We start from the raw sequence: 20,410 nt of genomic DNA, 5'->3' as shown, positions 1-20,410 counted from the left end.
CCACCCCAACCCAATTATACACTTACATCTTTTACATTTGGGGGGGGGGGGGTGATCTTTTACATTTGATTGGTATGATGTCATACCAATTAACTAGCCACATCAGCACAGTGACAGGAATGCACGACTGCAGCACACACACACCTCCACACATACACACACACTTCAGCCGCACACACATATGCAAACAGAGCTCGCTGACGTTATCCAGACGTCATGTTTCTCTCCCGCCTTTCTCGCGCGCTCTCCTCCTCATAAGGGCGGATGTGAGGAGCGTGTTCTGAACTATTCAGCCCGGCAGCTGCTCCTCTACACACCAGCCCTCACCGGCAAAACAGTGGGTAAATACTCTCTCCCTCCTAATATCCCACGCCTACAGCGCTGCGTGGATTTATCTTAGGGGTTTTGCGAGTTTTTAGGGTCTGTTTCTGTAGCGGTACAGCTTTTTTAACGCGCGTGAACTCCGTAGCGTCATTCGTATCTCGCGTTTCTTTGTAACTAAAAAAGCGGTAACACCAAAGTAACGTATGTTCGCCGGACGTGGCTTATTCTTTGATGTTTGTAACATTTTAGAAGATGTTAAGGTAACGTTTGTTCAGCGTTAAGCTATTTTACCCCTCATACAACTCTCGTGCCAGGCTGACTGAGTCATAGCTAGAGTGTGTAAAATTTTCACAGAACTGACATTAATCTCTCTTATCCATCATAATTTAGTATTTTTTTATTATATCGTTGTTACGTCGTTTTTCTCGTGTAAACCATTGTGAACAGTGATTATTAGTGGTATTGTGATAATCAAATAGATATCCTAGCCTACACGTGTTGAGTGAGGGTCCTGCTTCCTCTATAGACTAGAGTTAACTAGTGCTGTGGACGTATTTCCTGTAATTGTGTTGTATTATTACATCATATTGTCCATGTTGAGGTTGCTCTTTTTCCACTTTTCCCTATTTCACTCTCTATTTTAATTCATTTTCATTAGTTTTAAAGTTACAAAATTATAACTGGCTTGGTATTAAAGCAGTAACATAAAATTAACATTGTTAAAACATTTAGAAGATGGCAGGTAACGTTTATGCATCATATTGCTCTTTTTCCACTTTTACCCATTTTTCCACCCCCTGATACAAAGAGGATTGCTTAAGAAAGTGTACAAGATGTGATAGTATTACATATTTATTTTTAACACAGTTTATGTAGCGTTTAACCCATGTTTAGATTAGGGCTGCAAAATAATATTAAAGTTATATAATTATCAGCCAACACACTACAACAAACTTATTTTTATTTTTTTGTTCATTAGAAATAAAGTTACGCTGTAAATTTTGAGGACAGGTCTTATACTCTGATGTGTGTAACATTTGTGCAGCATTAGGCTGTTTACTATTTACTTCTAGTGAGCCAATTAGCAGCTAGCTACACCAAAAGCTAAGGATAGCATAGAACAGATTTCTGAATATTAGACCCTTGTTAGGTCGTTTTTCACGTGTAAACCATTGTGAACAGTAATGCCATTTTTTTGTCGTTTGTGATAATCAGATAGATATCCTAACCTACATGTGTTGAGTGAGGGTGCTGTTGTTCTTGTCATTGTATTGTATTATTACATCATACTGTCCATGTTAAGGTTGCCACCTTTTCCCATTTTCCTTCCCCTGTTAAAGAGGATTGCTTTAGAAAGTGTATAGGATGTGATATTCATGCATATTTATTTATAACACAGCTTATATAGATGTTAACACACATTTAGAATAAAGCTGCACAATAATATGAAAATTATATCGGTATCGGCCAATGATGAAATAAATAAATGATACAAAACTAATTTGTATTTTGGACCTTGTGTTATATAAATTATGTCAGAAATAGTTCTATATTACAAGTAAACACACATTTGCTACCAATACCTGCTGACATTTTTGGGGAAAAAAGAATTAAGTGATGCTTGCCACACTGGCAGTGCTACTTAAAAACAACTCATTGATTTAAGCTTAATTTTATTAATTTTCATTAGCATTAAAGTCACGAAGTACAGTTAAATTAACGCTTCTGATTGTTTGACCCATGTTAAGTCGTTTTTCTCGTGTAAACCACTGTGAATATTGATGGTACTGTGAGAATATTGTGATAATCAGATAGATACCCTAGCCTACACATGTTAAATGAGGGTCCTGTTTCCTCTATAGACTAGTTAACTAGTGCTGTATACATATTTCCTGTAATTGTATTGTTTTGTTACATCATATTCTCCATCGTAAGGTTGCCACTTTTTCCACTTTTACCCATTTTCCCTTCCCCGTTACAGGGAATTGCTTTAGGATAAAGCAGATGCATAAACAGATGAATAAACAATAAAGTGCAGATTAATATACAGCTGAATAAACACACATTCACACACTGTCCTGTAGTGATGCTTATTTAGTGTATTTAGTGTTTCTCTTTTACTGGATGAGTTAAAGTAAAGGACAGAGTGCTGTACCCTCCCCTGTTACAGAGGATTGCTTTAGAAAATGTATAGTTTGTAATATTATTGCATATATATATTTATTACAAATATAAAGCTATACACATGTTTAGAATTGTATCAGTATTGGCCGATAATACCTTTTTAAGGATAATCTTCTTTGGCCAGTATGGTCAGCATCGTTAGTTTTAACATTATAATGTTATATAGGGGTGTAAAGTCTCTCTGTAAGTTGTATTGACATTTGCCCAGTATTCTCACATCGGTGCACCTTTACCCTAGTTTAGACCACTCTGTGCAGCTTTGTACCATGCTGAAAAAATCAAAAACAGCATGGTCAGCTCAAGCTGGTAAAGCTTTATCTTATGCATTTAATCGAAAGCACCATCACCTTTTCTCATCCCTGACTTTTTTATGTGTTATATAACATTATGAAAACGGAGATAGTGTTGCATCAGAAAGGGTGTGATGCTTTAAGCAGTTCCTGTTCTAGTTGGTTAGATATAATTGTCACATATTTTCCAGGAAGGGGAACATCTTCATTTTAGGATTGAAAGCAGCTCACGCACTGCTGACTTACTTAAAAGATTGGATTTTTATTACAGCTGCTAAAGTGATGGCATTTTTCATTTCTTGTTTCTTATACTGGGTAAACATGACCCCAGGTGCTGCTGAGAAATGTGGCCATGAAGATGCATGCGCATCAGTTGCTACAGGTATTGAAATGAAGTGGCCTTATCTGGGCTGGCAAAACAATAGAGTCTTTGATAGGGAGCCTGAGGTGCACTGACGGCTCTTCATCCAGGTGGCCTTTCTGTTTGCGACTTGGAGATATTTATGTAAATGTCTGTAAATGGACATTTTGGAGATTTTTAAAATATCCCAGTGTCACATTTATCACAGTAACAATGCTGAAACAATTTCTACTTTCCTAGAGTGGAATTTAAACTGAAGGATTTCTGGTCATGCAGTATCTGTCTATTTCTGCTTCTCTTGGAGCTCTTTATGCCTACTGTATTACAGAATTTACAGTGAGGCTATTGGTTATTGGAAGTCTGCGTATGTTTCAGTGTTGTTGTTACAGGATTTAATTAAAAGGTTCATCTTAAAACAAGGGATGTATTGAACATTAATTGGACTAATGTTTACATTTTTAGATATTTCCACCAGTATCTGATAGTGTCAGTATTGTACACCGATGCTGGACTTGTATTAATTTGACTGCATTTTTGCAGTGCATAATTAAATTGTAAGGCTAATCCAGCTGAATTTAATCCCAGTTTCTATATTTTATATTATATTATTTATGTATAATCATCTACAGATTCAAATCTTAGCATCTCCTTATCATTTTTAACAAACAGTATAACACACTAACATGCCAATAGTCATGGAACCATGTAATAGTCTCCCATAACTTTTGTCATACTACATGGAAGCTCAAGAACTCTGCATTCAGGGCCTTCTGCATTAAATGCAAATATAATTTCTGCAAACATAAGTTACTTGCCTCTTCTCATGGACAATTGCTGCCAGAGACTGCTGATCACAATAATTAGCACCCACTGCACTGTCCACTGTGAGTGGTAATGTCTTCTATAATGTATTACTTGTACACATGTGAAAGTGAGTACCAAGGAATGCTAAATGTTCACACTACATATTATACAGAAATTCCAGGCTTTGCTTAAACTTGCATAGTTCACGTCAGGTTGCAACTGTCTTGTTTTCTGTTTTATTTATTTATTATTCGTTTAATTTATTAAATTTATATATTTAGCATAACTAGTTAGCGATTTAAAGGTAGACTGAATTAAGGTGTTGGGGAAGGTTGATTTTTATGAAAACAAGTTGGATAAACCCAATTGTATTGTTATTGCACTCAAGCCTATTTTCAGTGTAAGAACAGTTGCATTTTTGTTTATAACATTAAAACTACAGGAATCACAAGCTTACTGTAAATTCTGTCCAATTTGTATTGTTTTTTTGTGCGGTTTGCCATTTTCCTATTGAAAAAGGGACCTAGCCTATCAAAAACCCAAAAGTCGGTCTCTCTAAAAACTTGAATATTATAAAAGATCAATTGGGCAGTGTGCTAAGTCCTGCTGGAAAATGAAATCCGCATCTCCACAAAAGTTGTCAGCAGAGGGAAGAAGCATGAAGTGCTGCAAGATTTTGCGAGGGAAAACAAAACTGCACTGACTTTAGTCTTGATAATAAAACACAGTGGATCAACACCAGCAGATGACCTGTCTCTTCAAACCATCACTGATCATCAGTAAATTTTACATTTCACTTGTAAATCAAGGGAGCAGAGTATGGAGGAAGAGTGGAGACACAGTCCAAACTGCTTGAGGTCTAGTGTGAAGTTTCCACCAATCAGTGATGGTTCAGAGAGTCATGTCATCTGCTGGTGTTGATACCCTGGACTGAAGACTCGTCTCTTTCGAGAGTACTTCAGTCTACACTAATTCTACAGGTTTTATTGGACTTGGATGTCCTACTTTTATATTCCTGTCATTTAAGTGAAGCTAGAATTATTATCTGAGAGAGAAGAGAGGAGCACTTCTATTCATTGCTCTGGATAAGAGCATAGGGCTGAATTCTGTAAATGTAACAGTAATTAACTTTAAGCTTGAGTCGTGCATGCGTGGCAGCAGCATATTTGGCAACCGCTCTGCCATCCGGAACCATTTATTTCTTTGGCTCTTTTTCGTTCTTCCTACTTGCGACAGTTGAGTTGTGTCTTTCCTGCTCTGTGATTTCAGGGTATTCTCAGAACCTCTCCTTTTCTTTATCAGCAGATGTTTTGTCTCAGAATAACTTTTCCTAATGTTTCACATCATTAAGAGTGCATAAGAAAAGCATGGTGTTGCATCAGATACTCGGTGCCACATGTGAGGTTCCTGTTTTTGCGTAGGCTTCCCAAAAGTATCTTACCACACAGATGCTTCTTAGGTGGTGAAGTGAGCTTCACACACATCTGAATACTAAGATAATCTTCCTGGTTAGGGCCCTGATTAGTTATTATCAATTCTAAAAGTGATTTGGGCTTAGATGGCCATTGATGCACAGCAGCCCCACAGTTCTCCTATTTGCAACTATGTTTTGGTTATAAATACAAAAATATTCAGGTATATTTTTAATTGGTTTATACTTTTAACTAGAGGTGGGCGATATAACAATAGTTTATTGTATCGAAATAAATTGTTATTTTATCGAAAAACACTCTTTTTTTTGCACATGTAATTAGTCCAGTATTTTTAGCTTTTGAATAGTATCTTTTTATGGATATGTCGCTACTGATCCAATTTTAATGTGATCATATGAAACTAAATATTGACTATTGTGAAAATGTTGCAATTAGTGTAATATAATATTTTTACCATATTGCCCACTCTTAACTGTAGCATTAAAAAAAACTTAATCATTTAACAATCAGTTGAACTGGCTAGGGGTGTGCCATATCATATCATGTGCCAAAATATCGCCAAAAATTCTGACACTATTCTGTTTAGATTTGTATCCACATTTTTTAGGATAAATGAATGTATGAAACTCGTTTATGTATACTAAATAACATTTTCATATTAATTTTGCTGCAGTAGTATATTCCAAATACATAATTATTATATTTTTTTTCATATCGCCAAAAATACCCTGAAATATTCTGATATTATCTCCAAATTGTGGATATCTCAAAGTATTCATTTTTGTATTCAATTTTGTGTTCAACAACCCAGTTCAGTTGCTTTGGTGCCACATGATGTGTTATTAATTACAGTATAAGTGATTCTCTTTACTATTTTTTTTCTTGCAAGAAAGTCATCTTCCTTTTTGTTCTAAAAAAGGAAACTGTAGTACTATTTTTCTTTTCACTTTGAGGTGTGTGCTCAGTGTGGTTTTCTGTAGTTTCCTGCTTGTGACTTCAAGGAATTGACATCATCAGGTTTTACCATGGAACGGAAGTCCGTGTCAGTGCACAGAGTGAACATTTCGTTCCAAAACGGTAACTTTTGGTACGCTGTGCGTGATTGGCTGCTGCACAGTGTAAATGGTTGTGTGTAGAACATGATTGTAAAATGTCCTTGGATGTCTCGAAAGGCACTATATATACTATAAGTGTAACTTCTTTTATTCATACGTGGTAGCAGCACATTTAGCTTCCGCTTAACCACCTGGAACCATTTAGTTTAGCTGGTCTACTTATCTTGAAATGTTTGTGTAAAAGCTTTTGAGTAATATCCCGTTAACACACACAAATTATGCAGAAAGCTCATCTGAAATATTGCAATGTTTACTTTAGCATTTTTAATATTGGGCTTTTCCCCATGATGATTAAAACTTAAATACAACTGTAATAAAAAGTTAAATATAGTTAATACTAATCAGAGCAGAGAGGTTAGTTTAGTCTAGCCACAGAATTTATATTTATCAAAAATAGACATGATATAAGAGACAGCTATGATCAGAAGATCAGGAGATCGCTGGTTTGAATCCTGTTCATGCAGCTTGACATCAGCTACCGGAGCACAATTGGCCTTGCTCTTTCTCTGGGTGGGTGGATGTTGCACTTTTTCCCTCATCACTCCAAAGGGTGATGTCGATCAGCACAAGGCATCTGTGAGCTGATGTATCAGAACCGAGTCGCTGAGCTTTTCTCTGAGTGTGCTGTGATGCTACTCTGCAAAGTTTAAAAAGAGGCGGTGGCTGACTTCACACGTATCGAAGGAGGCATGTGCTTGTCTTCACCCTCCTTGTTTTGGGGCATCACTAGTGAAAGGGGGTGTACTAATGAGTTAAAATAAAATTATACAAAAAAAAGATATAAGCTGTCATAAATGGTAAAGTTAGCAATGCTGCAGTGATGTCTGGCTGAGCTGAGTCGACTCATCCCTGGCTGTGGACTCGACTCATCACTGCCAGACAGGGCCTGATCAAACTTGCATGGCTGCTCAGGTTGCTGAGCAAGTGGAAAACCTGTTGATCTGAAACAGATTTCCCAAAAAGGAAGAATCGACCGGTTTGATCTGCAGTTCTCTCCTACTGTAAGTCCCATTGTTGGCTTATTTCCTTAGTATCAGGAGCGTTGCTGTTATTACAGTGGTGTTGAGTTCCTTGTATCATTTTTCAATCACGAGGTATCCGTTTTAAAGTTTAATCAGTCTTTAGTCACAGGGCTAGACTTTTCTCTGGGAACATGTCTTTATCATGTTTCCTGTCTCTCTCGCTTTCTTTCTTTTCTACTCTATTCTTCCTGGTTACATTCATTGTTTTTGATACATTTTTTAGGATGGTGATTAATTGGCCTGATTTCCTCATTTCTTTGCTTTTACGTTTTCCGTCTACAGGAATCAACCTTTTCTTTTTTTTTTCTTTCCAAGCGTATAGCATTACACTATGCCCAACCTGGCACAGATACCTGCGCACGTCTTTTTTTTTTTTGTCAGTGGAAGACGTGAACAATGAAAGACCCTTTTGTTTCAACACTTTAACAATAGTGAATGTTTTTTCTGCCGTTAGAATTTCCCTAAAACAGTCTCTTCTCATTTAAATGGAAATGTGCTAGCAGATAGCTCGGCGACCCTTGCCCACTCCTCCCCCCAGTTTTGATTTTTGTGTGTGTGTGGTTTCACTGGAGGCATTGTTGGTAGGTGTGCCATGACGCACAGAGCTACCCAGCCTGAACCAGATCTTACAGTACAGGTATTGCTACACATCTTCACTGATGCCAGCGGACGTAGTGTTTGCGTTCCTGAAAGCTATTGACACTGATTCTGGTGACCACTGTGCTTTTATGGCTTTCCTGTTAAGACATTTGAATAAAAGATGAAGGACAAATTGTGTAGAAATCTCATGTTGCAATGTTTACTTTAGCATTTTTAATACTGGACTTTTTCCCCACGATGATACAAACTTTAACCAGCTATGGCAGGAATTATATAATTTAAAGAAGCGTGGTAGTCCCTGTAGATATAGCTAATTTAAATTTAGAATTGTGACTTTAGATTACAAGCTGATAACGTGAATCAGGTGTTTTAAAAGAGGGAAGCACATAAAACTTGCAGTGTAGGAGGAGATCTCCAGGACCAAATATACTTCTTAATATATTCTTGTACATATACATATTTTTATTTATGACCCACTCACTGTAAGCCTCATTGTACTGAATGTAGATATTCCATGTAATATAATATTAAAGAAAGACAGACAGACAGATAGATTGATAAAAAATAGTTTGTTGTATAAGGGCAACGCTATGCCATAGATGGTTAATACAACTGTAATAAATAGTTAAATACTACTAATCAGAGTAAAGAGGATAGTTTAGGGTAGCCACAAAACGTACAGTACTGTAAATACTGAAAAATGGGAAATTGCTAAAATAACAAAAAAGGTGCAGAGCTTTCAGACCTTAAATAATACAAAGAAAACAAGTTCATATTCATAAAGTTTTAAGAGTTCAGAAATCAATATTTAACTTTATGCCACTCCTGGTGCAAAAATATTCCAGAGGTTTTCAGTTTGGTAAAATAAAAAAAACTCATCATTTTTAAGTGGTCTAATTTTTTTACAGCGCTGTATATTTCTTAATTTTGGTGGATAGAATTCTGATATCTATATGAAAAGTATAAAAGCCACCACAAAATCACACACTGACAGAGTTTGATGATTAGGTTAAAAATGTTATATCACAGTATTTAAAGATAATCTTAATGCAAAAATATTAAACATAGAAGATAACACACATCTGGGCCATTCCTACAACCCACACTCTCACTCCCTACTGAAAACACAAATAGTGGTAGCTGTTATGCGTCAGAGTTTTTTATACTACTTCAGAACATCTGCTGCTGGTAATATTGTGAGATTTTTTTTCAACTGTCCAACATTACTGAAAATAATAATGATATACTATTAAAAATTGTTGACAGTTAGGCCTATACACTGTAGTCTGTACCTGCTTTTTATTTCTCTTGGTTTTAGTTTAGCCGTTAGCTTTGTCTTTCGTGCAGCCGTCTCTCATTTATGAGCTGCCGCTGAACAATGGAAAACATTACACTGCACTGCAGCACCATTAGAGGAGTCATTAGAAAGTCAGATGTGAACAGCGAGTGGATCTGAGCTTAGGTTTACCCGTTCAATTCCAGTTTCACCTAAACTCTGCAGTCTTTACCCTCATTTTAGATTTGTCCACATTTTCAGGTCTACTGCAGCACCGAATGTACAGTACCAGTCAAAAGTTTGGACACACCTCTTCTCCTTCAATATGTGTTTTTTTCTTTTTCTTCTTAAATTTAATATTGAAGACTATATTTTACCTATACAGGGACACATGCTGAATTATTCTGTAAACAAAAAGTCTATTATATTATTATAAATAATATTGTAATTATAATTACAAAAGGGGTTGTTTAATTACCATTTTATAAGTGGTTTAATATTTAAATATCTAATCATTCAGAAAAACTGAAAGAGTTACTGTGATAGGCGCATAGTTTGTGGGTTAAATTTTTTCTAATTCTAAAAATACCATAAACTAACGTTTGCCTCTTTTCTCTACAGCCTTTTCCCGATTCTTCCTCCTGTGTTCTGTCCACTCTTGACTGAACAGTAACCATGAAGTTGGCCAGTTTTGGAAGAATGCTGGTGCGTCGCCGCGTGCTGGACACTAACGATGAAGAAACCCGCTTCGCCCGCTGCCTCACTACTCTGGACCTCATCGCTCTGGGCGTTGGGGCGACTCTCGGGGCTGGTGTGTACGTCCTCGCCGGGGAGGTGGCCCGGGAAAAGGCCGGTCCCGCCATTGTGCTTTCCTTCCTGATTGCAGCTCTGTCCTCTGTTCTCGCTGGTCTCTGCTACGCTGAATTCGGTGCACGGGTACCCAAGACGGGGTCCGCTTATCTGTACAGCTACGTAACTGTGGGTGAAATCTGGGCCTTTATCACTGGATGGAACCTTATACTCTCTTATGTGATCGGTAAGTGATTCAATCCTGTTTATTGCTTAGAATAAAATCTGTTTAATCTAAACTGGGAAAGGAGGCTTATGGTGTTCAGGGACCCTGCAGTATTAATTGCAGGCTTAAAATAACCACTTGACATTCAGAAATGCATCATTAATTAAATATTGGCCCCTGAGATCTCATTAATAAAGGCCATAATCAAGACTAGCTTAGACTAACAATTGTGCGAAATTGAGGATTAACTCTAGTGGCTCCAGAATTGGATGGAGTGTTTACGCCGGTTTATGGAGTGTCGGAGAGTGCATGCTCAATTGCATGGTCAGAACTGAATGTGAGAAGCAGCTCAGTTTGTGAATCTTGCACATACATACTCTAATTACTATTTCCTTTCTTCTTCTTCTTTCAGGCACTGCCAGTGTGGCACGAGCCTGGAGCTCCACCTTTGACAACCTAGTGGAGCAGAAGATCTCCACCTTTTTCAATGGATCGATGGCCCTTCCAGATACTGGGGGTGTGCTGGCAAACTATCCAGACCTGTTCGCGCTTGTTCTAATTCTTTTGCTCACTGGTGAGTCCCAACTATCCCAAACTTGCATCACATACTGTACCTACCTGATGATTTTAATTACATGGAAATGATCTTAACACTTTTCCCTAGGTAGACGAAATGATTCAAATAGCTGCCCTAAAGTGGCTGGATGATGTTAAATCTACATATATTCAATACTATTTATAGACCACATTTGTGTTTCTTTGGAATGCCGTGTACACGGCGACACCTTAAAATAAAGGTGTTTTCATCACCCTATAAGCCTATAAACAAGGATAGTTTCCTTTGCTGAGAAACGTTGGACCTGTTCAGGTAGCTGTGCCATTAAAATAGCAATCTGCGAAAGTCAGAGCACACCTGGCTCTTAAATGGAATTGCAAGTGACACTCTGATTGGAATATTTCACATTATTAATTAATAGAATTAATACATGCCTTTTACACATTTTGAGATGCACAAGGTGTACTTTTCCTGTCGTTATGACAGCAAAGACACACTGAAACATTCTAAATCAAGCTTTAATCAAGGTGTAAGGTTGACGATTTAGCTAAAGATTGCTAAAATTAAGCCCATAGACTCCAAGACCTCTTTGAAGCACCTTTATATTTAGGTATGCACTGCATGCACAAAAGTGCAAAAGTGAAAAGTATTAGAATGTGTTTTCCACTCAAACTTTTTTGTTGTGGAGTGTTGTTTGCATCTTGTGCTCATGAGGTGAGGTGATCTGAGTGTACCAGTGGCACGCTGAAGACAGTTGATTCCAATAATTCTGCAACTCTCACCTCCCACACTGCAGGCCTGCTGGCGTTCGGCGTGAGTGAGTCAGCGCTGGTGAACAAGATCTTCACAGGGATCAACCTGGTGGTGCTGGGGTTTGTCATCATCTCTGGCTTTGTGAAGGGCGACACTGCCAACTGGAACATATCTCTGGAGGACATCCAAAACAGAAGCCTGCTGGTGCCTCCGTGAGTGTTCCAGCCACAGCTCTGATGGGTGGCAGTGGAGGGTGGGGTGTTGGTGTTGTTTTTTGAGAGGGTTGGGTTAAGAAATTAAAGTTTCTTTTTGGTGCACAAGCTGAATCTTAACTGTTCTTGTTGTGTTTTCAGGAATACTAAATTTGGAAATGGTGGATTTGCACCATTTGGCTTTTCTGGGATCCTTTCTGGTGCAGCGACCTGCTTTTATGCGTTTGTGGGTTTTGACTGCATCGCCACTACGAGTAAGTCATGACACACTCATGGGTTTCACAAGTAAAACCTGTAAATCTTGGCTGGGGAAATCAAACCATCTCACTGGTTCTTTCTTTCTTTTTGCGTAGGTGAAGAAGCCAAGAACCCACAGCGCTCTATACCAATAGGCATAGTGGCTTCGCTGCTCATCTGCTTTGTTGCTTACTTTGGCGTGTCTGCAGCCCTCACCATGATGATGCCTTACTACCTCCTGGACACTGATAGCCCACTGCCCGAAGCCTTCAAATATGTGGAATGGGACCCTGCTCGCTACATAGTGGCTGTGGGATCTCTTTGTGCCCTTTCCACCAGGTTGGTTCTACTAGTATATTTAAACATAAAAACAGTGGTTAGAGTGGTCCAGCAGGCTAAGCTAAGAGCTGCCACTATGATCAAGAGATTGCCAGTTTGAATCCTGGTCATGCTGCTTGCCTTCGGCTACTGGAGCTCTAAGAGAGCACAATTGGCCTTGCTCTCTCTGGGTGGGTAGGTGGGGTTCTTTTCCCACATCATTTCAAAGGGTGATGTCAATCAGCACAAGACGTCTGTGAGCTGATGTATTCGGAGCGGAGTCGCTGCGCTTTCCTCCGAGTGCGCTGTGATGATACTCGGCAGTGCAGCATCAGCAGCAGTTCAAAAAGAGAGGGAGTCTGACTTCACATGTATCAGAGGAGGCATGTACTTGTGTTCACCCTCCTGATGTTAAGGCATCACTAGTAATAGGGGGTGTCCTAATGAGTGGGTTGGGAGTTTGGGGAGAAAATGGGAAAAACATTGAAATAAAATTATATAACAAAAAAAAAAATCAGTTTGAAACTAATTGCTTAATTGTTTTAATTCTGATTAGTTTTGTGTGTTCTAATGCTTGGTTCTAATGCTTGGTTCTAGCCTCTTGGGCTCCATGTTCCCCATGCCTCGTGTGATCTTCGCCATGGCTGAGGACGGTCTGCTCTTCCGCTCCCTCTCCCGCATGCACAAGAAAACCAAGACTCCCGTGCTGGCCACTATTGCATCTGGCGTTGTTGCAGGTAGAGCTGCAAAAACATTCTGGATTTATAATTCCTGAAAATATAGTGTCAAATATTTAAACAGTGTTTGTAGGGTATCAAACGTGTACCGCACTGTTTGATACCATATTAAAACCTCTGAAGAGATAAAAAGTGTGCTATGTGTGAAGTGTTACAATTATCTTTGTGCTAAGAACCTTTTGGGAATCCCACCTGATTATTTTATTTTGTAATGGCAACAATCCAACACGATATGAATAAATTTTTTTAAAAATATATAAACATGATTTATGATTATTATGATATAGATATACATTTGCTTACATACCTATTTGAAAGTCTGGATGTGTTCTTATAAGTAACCTCATGGAAGCATACTAAAGATTAGGTCTAGAAAATTCTCAGCTAAAAATGGCAAAAAAAACACTTGGTGTTTGACCAAATAAGTGGAATTACCCATCCTTTTGTACAGAACAATGACATTTTCTTTATAAAGCAAGGCAAAATTTATTAAATATAGGCTTTTTTATTTATGCCATTTTGAAAAATGAAGTAAACCACGTTTCCTTCACTTTCTCCAAGTGGTTTGGCAGGGTTTCATTAATTTTCCAGTTTATTTTAAATGGCCTACATATATTTCGCCTTGCTTTTTAAAGAAAATATCATTGTTTCATTTGCTCATTTTAGATTAAATTATTCATGGTTGTGGTCGTATGTGAACACTGCTAGCTATGCTAACCAACATTCCAGCAGTCCTTTTAACTTTATTTAGAGCTTATCTACATTTTTACCCTTTTTACATTAATAAATCTCTTAACTAGATTAGCTGATTATCCACAGGGCTGACTATTTGTGGTTTAACCTTTTGTGTTTTGCCTAATTTCCCTCTCCTTTCCCTCCATGTAGCTTTGATGGCCTTCATTTTCTCTCTGGATGCCTTGGTGGACCTCATGTCGATTGGGACCTTGTTGGCCTACACGCTTGTGGCAGTGTGTGTTCTCATTCTCAGGTTGGTGAAGTTTTACAAGGCACATACTGTGTTCACTCTGACAGCTGACATCTTAGCAATGTCTTTATTACTTCACTTGTCTACTACCTGTCAGACCACTAATTCTTCTCTTCACTGCTGAAACTGAGACTTAGTCAAAGGTTAGGCTGAGCTAGAGGCTAAAGCTGTTGCCATGTGGGTCAGCCAGACGTCTTCCTGTACCAGTTTTCTCTTTTGAAGGTGTAGGAAACAGAACTTACGGCTCTCTGACTTCATCTGTAACTTCTTTAAAGAAAATTTAAGTAACTTTTAATATACTTTTAAATGTTTCAATGCCTTTTTTTTTTAGTTATAATGAACGTGTGTAAATGCTAAAGTGGAATTACTACAATACTAAAATTACTTTTTTTTTTTTTTTTTTAGATCTTAGTTAATTTGTGTTGTGGCACTTAAATAAAAAGGGTTGTTCACTTGATTTTTTACCATTTCCAGGTATTAACTGGACCTAAAGTGCTTAAACAATGGTATTCTAAAACTTTTGTCCAAGACTATATATCGTGCCGTCCAATGAAAAACACTTATCTCCAAAACAGCAACTTTACAGGAGAGAGAAAAAACCTTGTAAACTTTCAATGGAATCAATGTAAAAAAAGTTTATTTCAGGTCATTTTGAAGAGTTTCTATTGGTTCGTTCACAGTGGCATAGTGTAAGGGACAGTTTGTCTGTTTAAATTATGTAGTAAACTAAAAATCTACAAAAATGAAGATAAGTGTTTTTCATTGGACAGCGACGCTATGCATGCCTACATCTCTTTATAGTTAAAGAAATATTTGTCAAAATTGTCTCTAAAAATAGGTATGTGGTTATGGGTTAACATCAGTTTTACATTGTATTTTAAAGTTGTATTTTCTCCTGAAAGGTACCAGCCAGGCAGCATCAGCTCCAGCGCTGACAGTAAGATGACGGAGATGGAGCGTCTGACGGGGAAGGACACCATGGCTGATGGAGACAGTGGAGATGAGCATGGAGGAGAGCTGGAGAAAACGCCACTGCAGGGATCCTTCTCCCCCAGACTTCTGCTCCTGCCCAGCTCCCAGTCCCCCACCAAAATCTCCGGCCTCATCGTTTACGCCACCACTGCTGTCGCCTGTAAGAGCTTCCTACAGTCTGATTTAACTGTTATTTAACTGTACCTGTTATACTGATTTATAACTGGAGGGTTGGCCTGTAACAATAATTATGTTGTCAACTCGTCGTAAAATAATAATAATAATAATGCGAAGGAACAAACATGGTTAACTTTTTATTACATGTAAACATTATATATATATATCAATTCCAATGTCAAAAATGTAAAAAAATATTCTCAGTATTCTTTAAATATATAACAGATTTTTAGTTCTTGCATAATTTTTTTTTTCATATTTGTAATCAGACCATAAAAAAAATTTAAAGTGATGCACAAGCTAATGTTTCCTTTACATTTAATTGTAAATTTTTTTTTGTATTTTTTTTATGAATAGTAATCAGCCATCTTCAACCGTACACGCAGGTTTTACATAAAATAGTGCAAATAGTGCAAAGATAATCTCCTTTCAGTATTTCAGTATTATAGTTAAGAAAAAGTGTAAAATAATAACATAAAATAAAAAATAAGAAGAAGAATAACTGCCTTTTTAAAAAAAGAATTGTGTACAGGTTTCTGACAGACGCAATTGTCCATCTACTGAGATTCTCTCTGGCAGCTTCAATATGTAAAATGTACAATCTCCATTATAAGTCATTTGATGAATCAAATTAATTCAATTAATCTCCCAGCTCTAGTTTAAATATTCTGAATATAAAAAGGTATAAAAATGTTCTTTAAAAAAATGCATAAATGACAATCAAACTTTTTGTTGGTGCAAACTTTTATCGAGACAGAGGGTCTTTTTCATTAGGTTTTTTTTAATAATATGTAGATTCCTAAAAAAGGAACATCTTTTTGTTTTAACTGCGTTAACTAATTCTCTGTTTTCTCTCTCTGCAGGTGTGTTCTTCACCATGCTGTGTATAGTGTTGGCACTGTGGGGTGACATGGTCATAAAGGGACACCCAATTTGGGTCACTGTGACGGTTATTCTGGTTATTCTCTCCTGTATCTGTGTCGTCATCATCTGGAGACAGCCCCAGAGCAGCGAGGCCATTACCTTCAAGGTAGAAATTCAGAAAATTCTGCACTTTCGCACATGGACACTGTTTATGGACTTCAAATACACAGACTCTGTTGTTTGTATGTGATGTTGATGACCTTTTCCTTTCTTACTCCAGGTGCCTCTGCTTCCTGTGTTGCCATTGGTCAGTATTTTTGTGAACATCTACCTCATGATGCAGCTGGATGGAGCAACTTGGCTTCGTTTCACAGTATGGATGGTTCTAGGTAAGCTGGATGTCAGACAGTCCTAAAATGTACAAAGATTAAGAAAAAATAACTACATGTAAAATTAAAGGGGAGTGTGTTTTTTTAAACAAATTCTGAATAATTCACTAAATGATATTTGAACCAAGTCATTCATTGAGTGTTTATAGTGAAATAGTTCTATCACAGTTTTTTTAAATGTCTCAACACAAAGTTTGTCATTGAAGCCAAATTTTATTATTATTATTTCCTATTAGAGCTAGATAATATAACAATATTTTATTGTATTGTGATCAGTTCTATTATAGTCATGTTCATTACGATATCATTATGTATATTGGCAGTGCACAGAACACCGACTAACTTCACATTTCATCAAAATAAGTGCAATTTTAATCCTGTTTTGGACTCATTTTAGTTCTATTGCAGCAATTTGTAATAGAAACCTCTGTACTAAGTATCAAGTGGTATTTGGATACTGGTACAGTTTGTCTCTGTGTGTCAGAATATGACAAGAACAAATAATGTATTATAAAATAAAATGTCCTTAAAATTATTATAATATTTTGTCATGTTGGCCATCATCATATTTAATAAGCAAAACTACACACACATCTTCTTAATGTTATGATTTTGGTAAAATACTGGTAAATCTTTTGGACTTTGGTGCCTTACAGTGTACCTTATGTGTATAATGTATATAAGCCATTTACGTAATTACCCCCAGTGAAATATTCTGACTCTTTTCTAGGACTGAATTTTACATAATCACTTTTTAATTAACTTTGTTTACATATTAACCATTAAATTGAACAGACTAAAAAAACAACTTTGCAATTTATGAAAAACATTGTAGGCTTGTGCCAGTTTTGTGGAGGCTCCTTGATGTCTTGATACTTGAAATGATTGCAGAGCTATAATAGTAGATACTTCATTCTATTCTCTTTAATCTCTTCTGCAGGTTTTGTGATCTACTTTTTGTACGGAATCAGAAACAGTTCTCAAGCCAAGAAGAACTCCGAGCCCATCCTGCAGGGAAAGAAACAGATCTATTCTGGGGAGGGGGACAGTGAAGTCGAAGGCGGCACACCTTAAGATAGAGAGGTGAAATTAATCCAGTGGATCATTTACAACTGTGGGAATCTTTCATTCATTACACATCATATTGCTGTGTAACTTGTGAAAAGTGGCTTTATGGACCACTTAGTTATGCCTTATTTTTGGATAAATTATTGATTTCTATGTCTGGTATTTTTTGTTTTGAGTCTGTATGTAAAAGGTCTTGTCAAGCAGTAACTTCATACTTGAATACATTCATATACAGCTCTGGAAAAAATTAAGAGACCATTTCAGTTTCTGAATCAGTTTCACTGATTTTGTTATTTATAGGTTAATGTTTGAGAAAAATGAACATTGTTGTTTACTTTTTTTAAACTACGGACAACATTTCTCCCAAATTCCAAATAAAAATATTGTAATTTAAAGCATTTATATGCAGAAAATGAGAAATGATGCAGAAATCAATATTTGGTGGAATAACTTCTTAGCATGTTCTCCTCCACCAGTCTTACACACTGCTTTTGGATAACTTTATGCCTTTACTCCTGGTGCAAAAATTCAAGCAGTTCAGTTTGGTTTAATGGCTTATGACCATCCATCTTCCTCTTGATTATATTCCAGAGGTTTTTAATTTGGTAAAATCAAAGAAACTCATCATTTTTAAGTGGTCTCTTATTTTTTTCCCAGATCTGTATATGTATATCTATATATAGTGGTACCACATTAAAGTGTATTACTTCTGAACAATGTTCAGCAAGTATCACACAACAACTCGATCCAAAAAAACAGATCAATCCATCGATGCTGCTATCTCTCAGTGTTTCTGTTATCTGTTACAGTCGACAAGTCATTTGCAGTTATACCTTAGTAATGCAGTAAACAATCATTTCTAGGAAAATGAATTTTATCTGACCTACGAATGTAGATGTTTTGAGTGGATGCACTATATTCATGTCTTTACACAATGTTTTCTAAACACAGATATTATCTTAATAACTTACCGTATTTTTCACACTATAAGACAAAATTAAAATCCTTTCATTTTCCCAAAAACCGTCAGTGCGCCTTATAATCTGGTCTGTCTTATAATACCAGTCTGGTATTAAGAAGCAGTAAAGTTGTTTCCCTAAAGTACAGTGTTATAAAGGAGTTTCAGTAAAGTTTCTCCAGCACCAAGGCTGGAGCAGTATTAGCATTAGCATCTAACTACAGCTAGCGAGCACTGCGGCTAACTGCGCTACAATACTTGAAATCTAAGCTTGCTGTAAATAAACAGAAGAGCTTTACTCACCCAAATAAACAGTTTTTAGGAGAGAAATGTTTTTATTAAGAATAAAAAAACGGCGAGACCTGCGGAATTAGCGAAACCCATGTTCCTTACTGTTGTCGCTTAATATACGCCTTATAACCTGGTGCGCCTTATAGACCAGAAAATAGACGTTCATTGATAGTGCGTTTTATAGTCTCTAAAGTACAATATGTAAAAAAATAAAATAAAAATGAAATAATGCAATTTGCAATTTCAAAAAGTCACACACTTCATACTCATATATATATATATATTTGAAAAATATTTAAAAATAGACTTGAGTGTTATTTATTTCATGGATATTGATATAAATATATATTTGTTTAATTAGACGAATATTTATGTATGTGAGCAAAATTATTCTATAGAGTGCCCTATTATTTTTATGTAAATCTAGTATTTCTAGAATCAGATGAACAGACTATGTGTAATCATATGAACTGAAGTCTAAATGTTTATTAAATGAGTGAAGACCAATTACTGCTTCTGTGGGATTGTTTATGGTTGTTCAGAAACAGCGAGGTACTAAGAAATGTATTTATATTTTTACTGTGTATTGTAATCTTTTATAATTTTTGTAATTTTTATTTAATGGAGACAGCAGACAGTACAGGACTTTGTAAGGAAACACAAGTTAATAAGACTTTATTCCCAAAACCTACAGCGTTTGTAAATAAATAAATAAATAAATACATAAATTATGTATTTGTTGTGGTACACACAGTATAACTACATATCAAATGATTTGTCAGTCTTTCTGTGTAATTTCTGTTTATATTCTCACTGCCTTCTTTGTTTAGTCTAAATGGCCTTGCCAGTTTTGCATATATAGGATATTTTCTTGGGATGTTTGTATGTCACTGTATTTATTGTATAGGAGATGTTCAACAGCCTACATTTATGTTTAATGTCTGTTTAACACAGAAACATTTCTTGTAAAATGTAAAATGTTGAGTGAACATGTTAATTTTGTCTGTCTCTTGCCTTTTTACATGTTTTAGGGAATTTTGTAAATTATGTTTTAATTATGCTGTACATATTTTTACTTTCATTAAGCAAGTGCTTCCATAATCAGACATTTTTCAATGTTCAAATAAAGAATTGAGGAAAATATTTCACAGTTGATCTTAAATTTGTTATTTGAGTTTAAGACATTTTGCACATTTAAACCACCATGTTCAACATGAATTCATATTAATATTCTTTCCTAAATAAATGTGCTTATTTTTACATTACAAATTTTTAAATTATTTGTGACATCATGTAAAAAAACTAAATTATAATAACAATCTGTGGCCACAACTTATTAAAGTGTGGAAATAACTTATTAAATCATGGGAATAAGATAATTAAGTTGTCGTAATGACTTCATTTGAAGGCATTAGGAAAAGATATGTCGATGAGACTAAGGCATGGGAATGAGATAATTAAGTCATGGG

At 36.3% G+C, this 20,410-nt stretch overlaps 1 protein-coding gene across 3 annotated transcripts; it reads left to right on the top strand.

The window, feature by feature from the left end:
* The first annotated feature begins 260 nt into the window (after window positions 1–260).
* On the top strand, window positions 261–20,082 carry slc7a3b (solute carrier family 7 member 3b). Of its 3 annotated transcripts, none has more exons than XM_007258647.3 (12): window positions 261–337; window positions 10,031–10,445; window positions 10,837–10,998; window positions 11,777–11,945; window positions 12,087–12,199; window positions 12,299–12,521; window positions 13,098–13,237; window positions 14,123–14,225; window positions 15,125–15,354; window positions 16,235–16,401; window positions 16,516–16,624; window positions 17,565–20,082. In XM_007258647.3, the coding sequence occupies exons 2-12, from the start codon at window positions 10,085–10,087 to the stop codon at window positions 17,696–17,698; spliced, it is 1,911 nt and encodes a 636-aa protein (XP_007258709.3). In that variant the 5' UTR covers window positions 261–337; window positions 10,031–10,084; the 3' UTR covers window positions 17,699–20,082. The 3 variants fall into 3 exon arrangements, with proteins under 3 accessions (XP_007258709.3, XP_007258708.3, XP_049339830.1); XM_007258646.4 differs by having other exon boundaries at window positions 261–341; XM_049483873.1 differs by lacking the exon at window positions 261–337 and adding an exon at window positions 7,283–7,512.
* The last annotated feature ends 328 nt before the right edge of the window (window positions 20,083–20,410 follow it).

Source organism: Astyanax mexicanus, chromosome 10 (genome assembly GCF_023375975.1).
Source record: "Astyanax mexicanus isolate ESR-SI-001 chromosome 10, AstMex3_surface, whole genome shotgun sequence".
Lineage (NCBI taxonomy): Eukaryota > Metazoa > Chordata > Actinopteri > Characiformes > Acestrorhamphidae > Astyanax > Astyanax mexicanus.
This window is presented reverse-complemented; position numbering and strand designations above follow the sequence as displayed.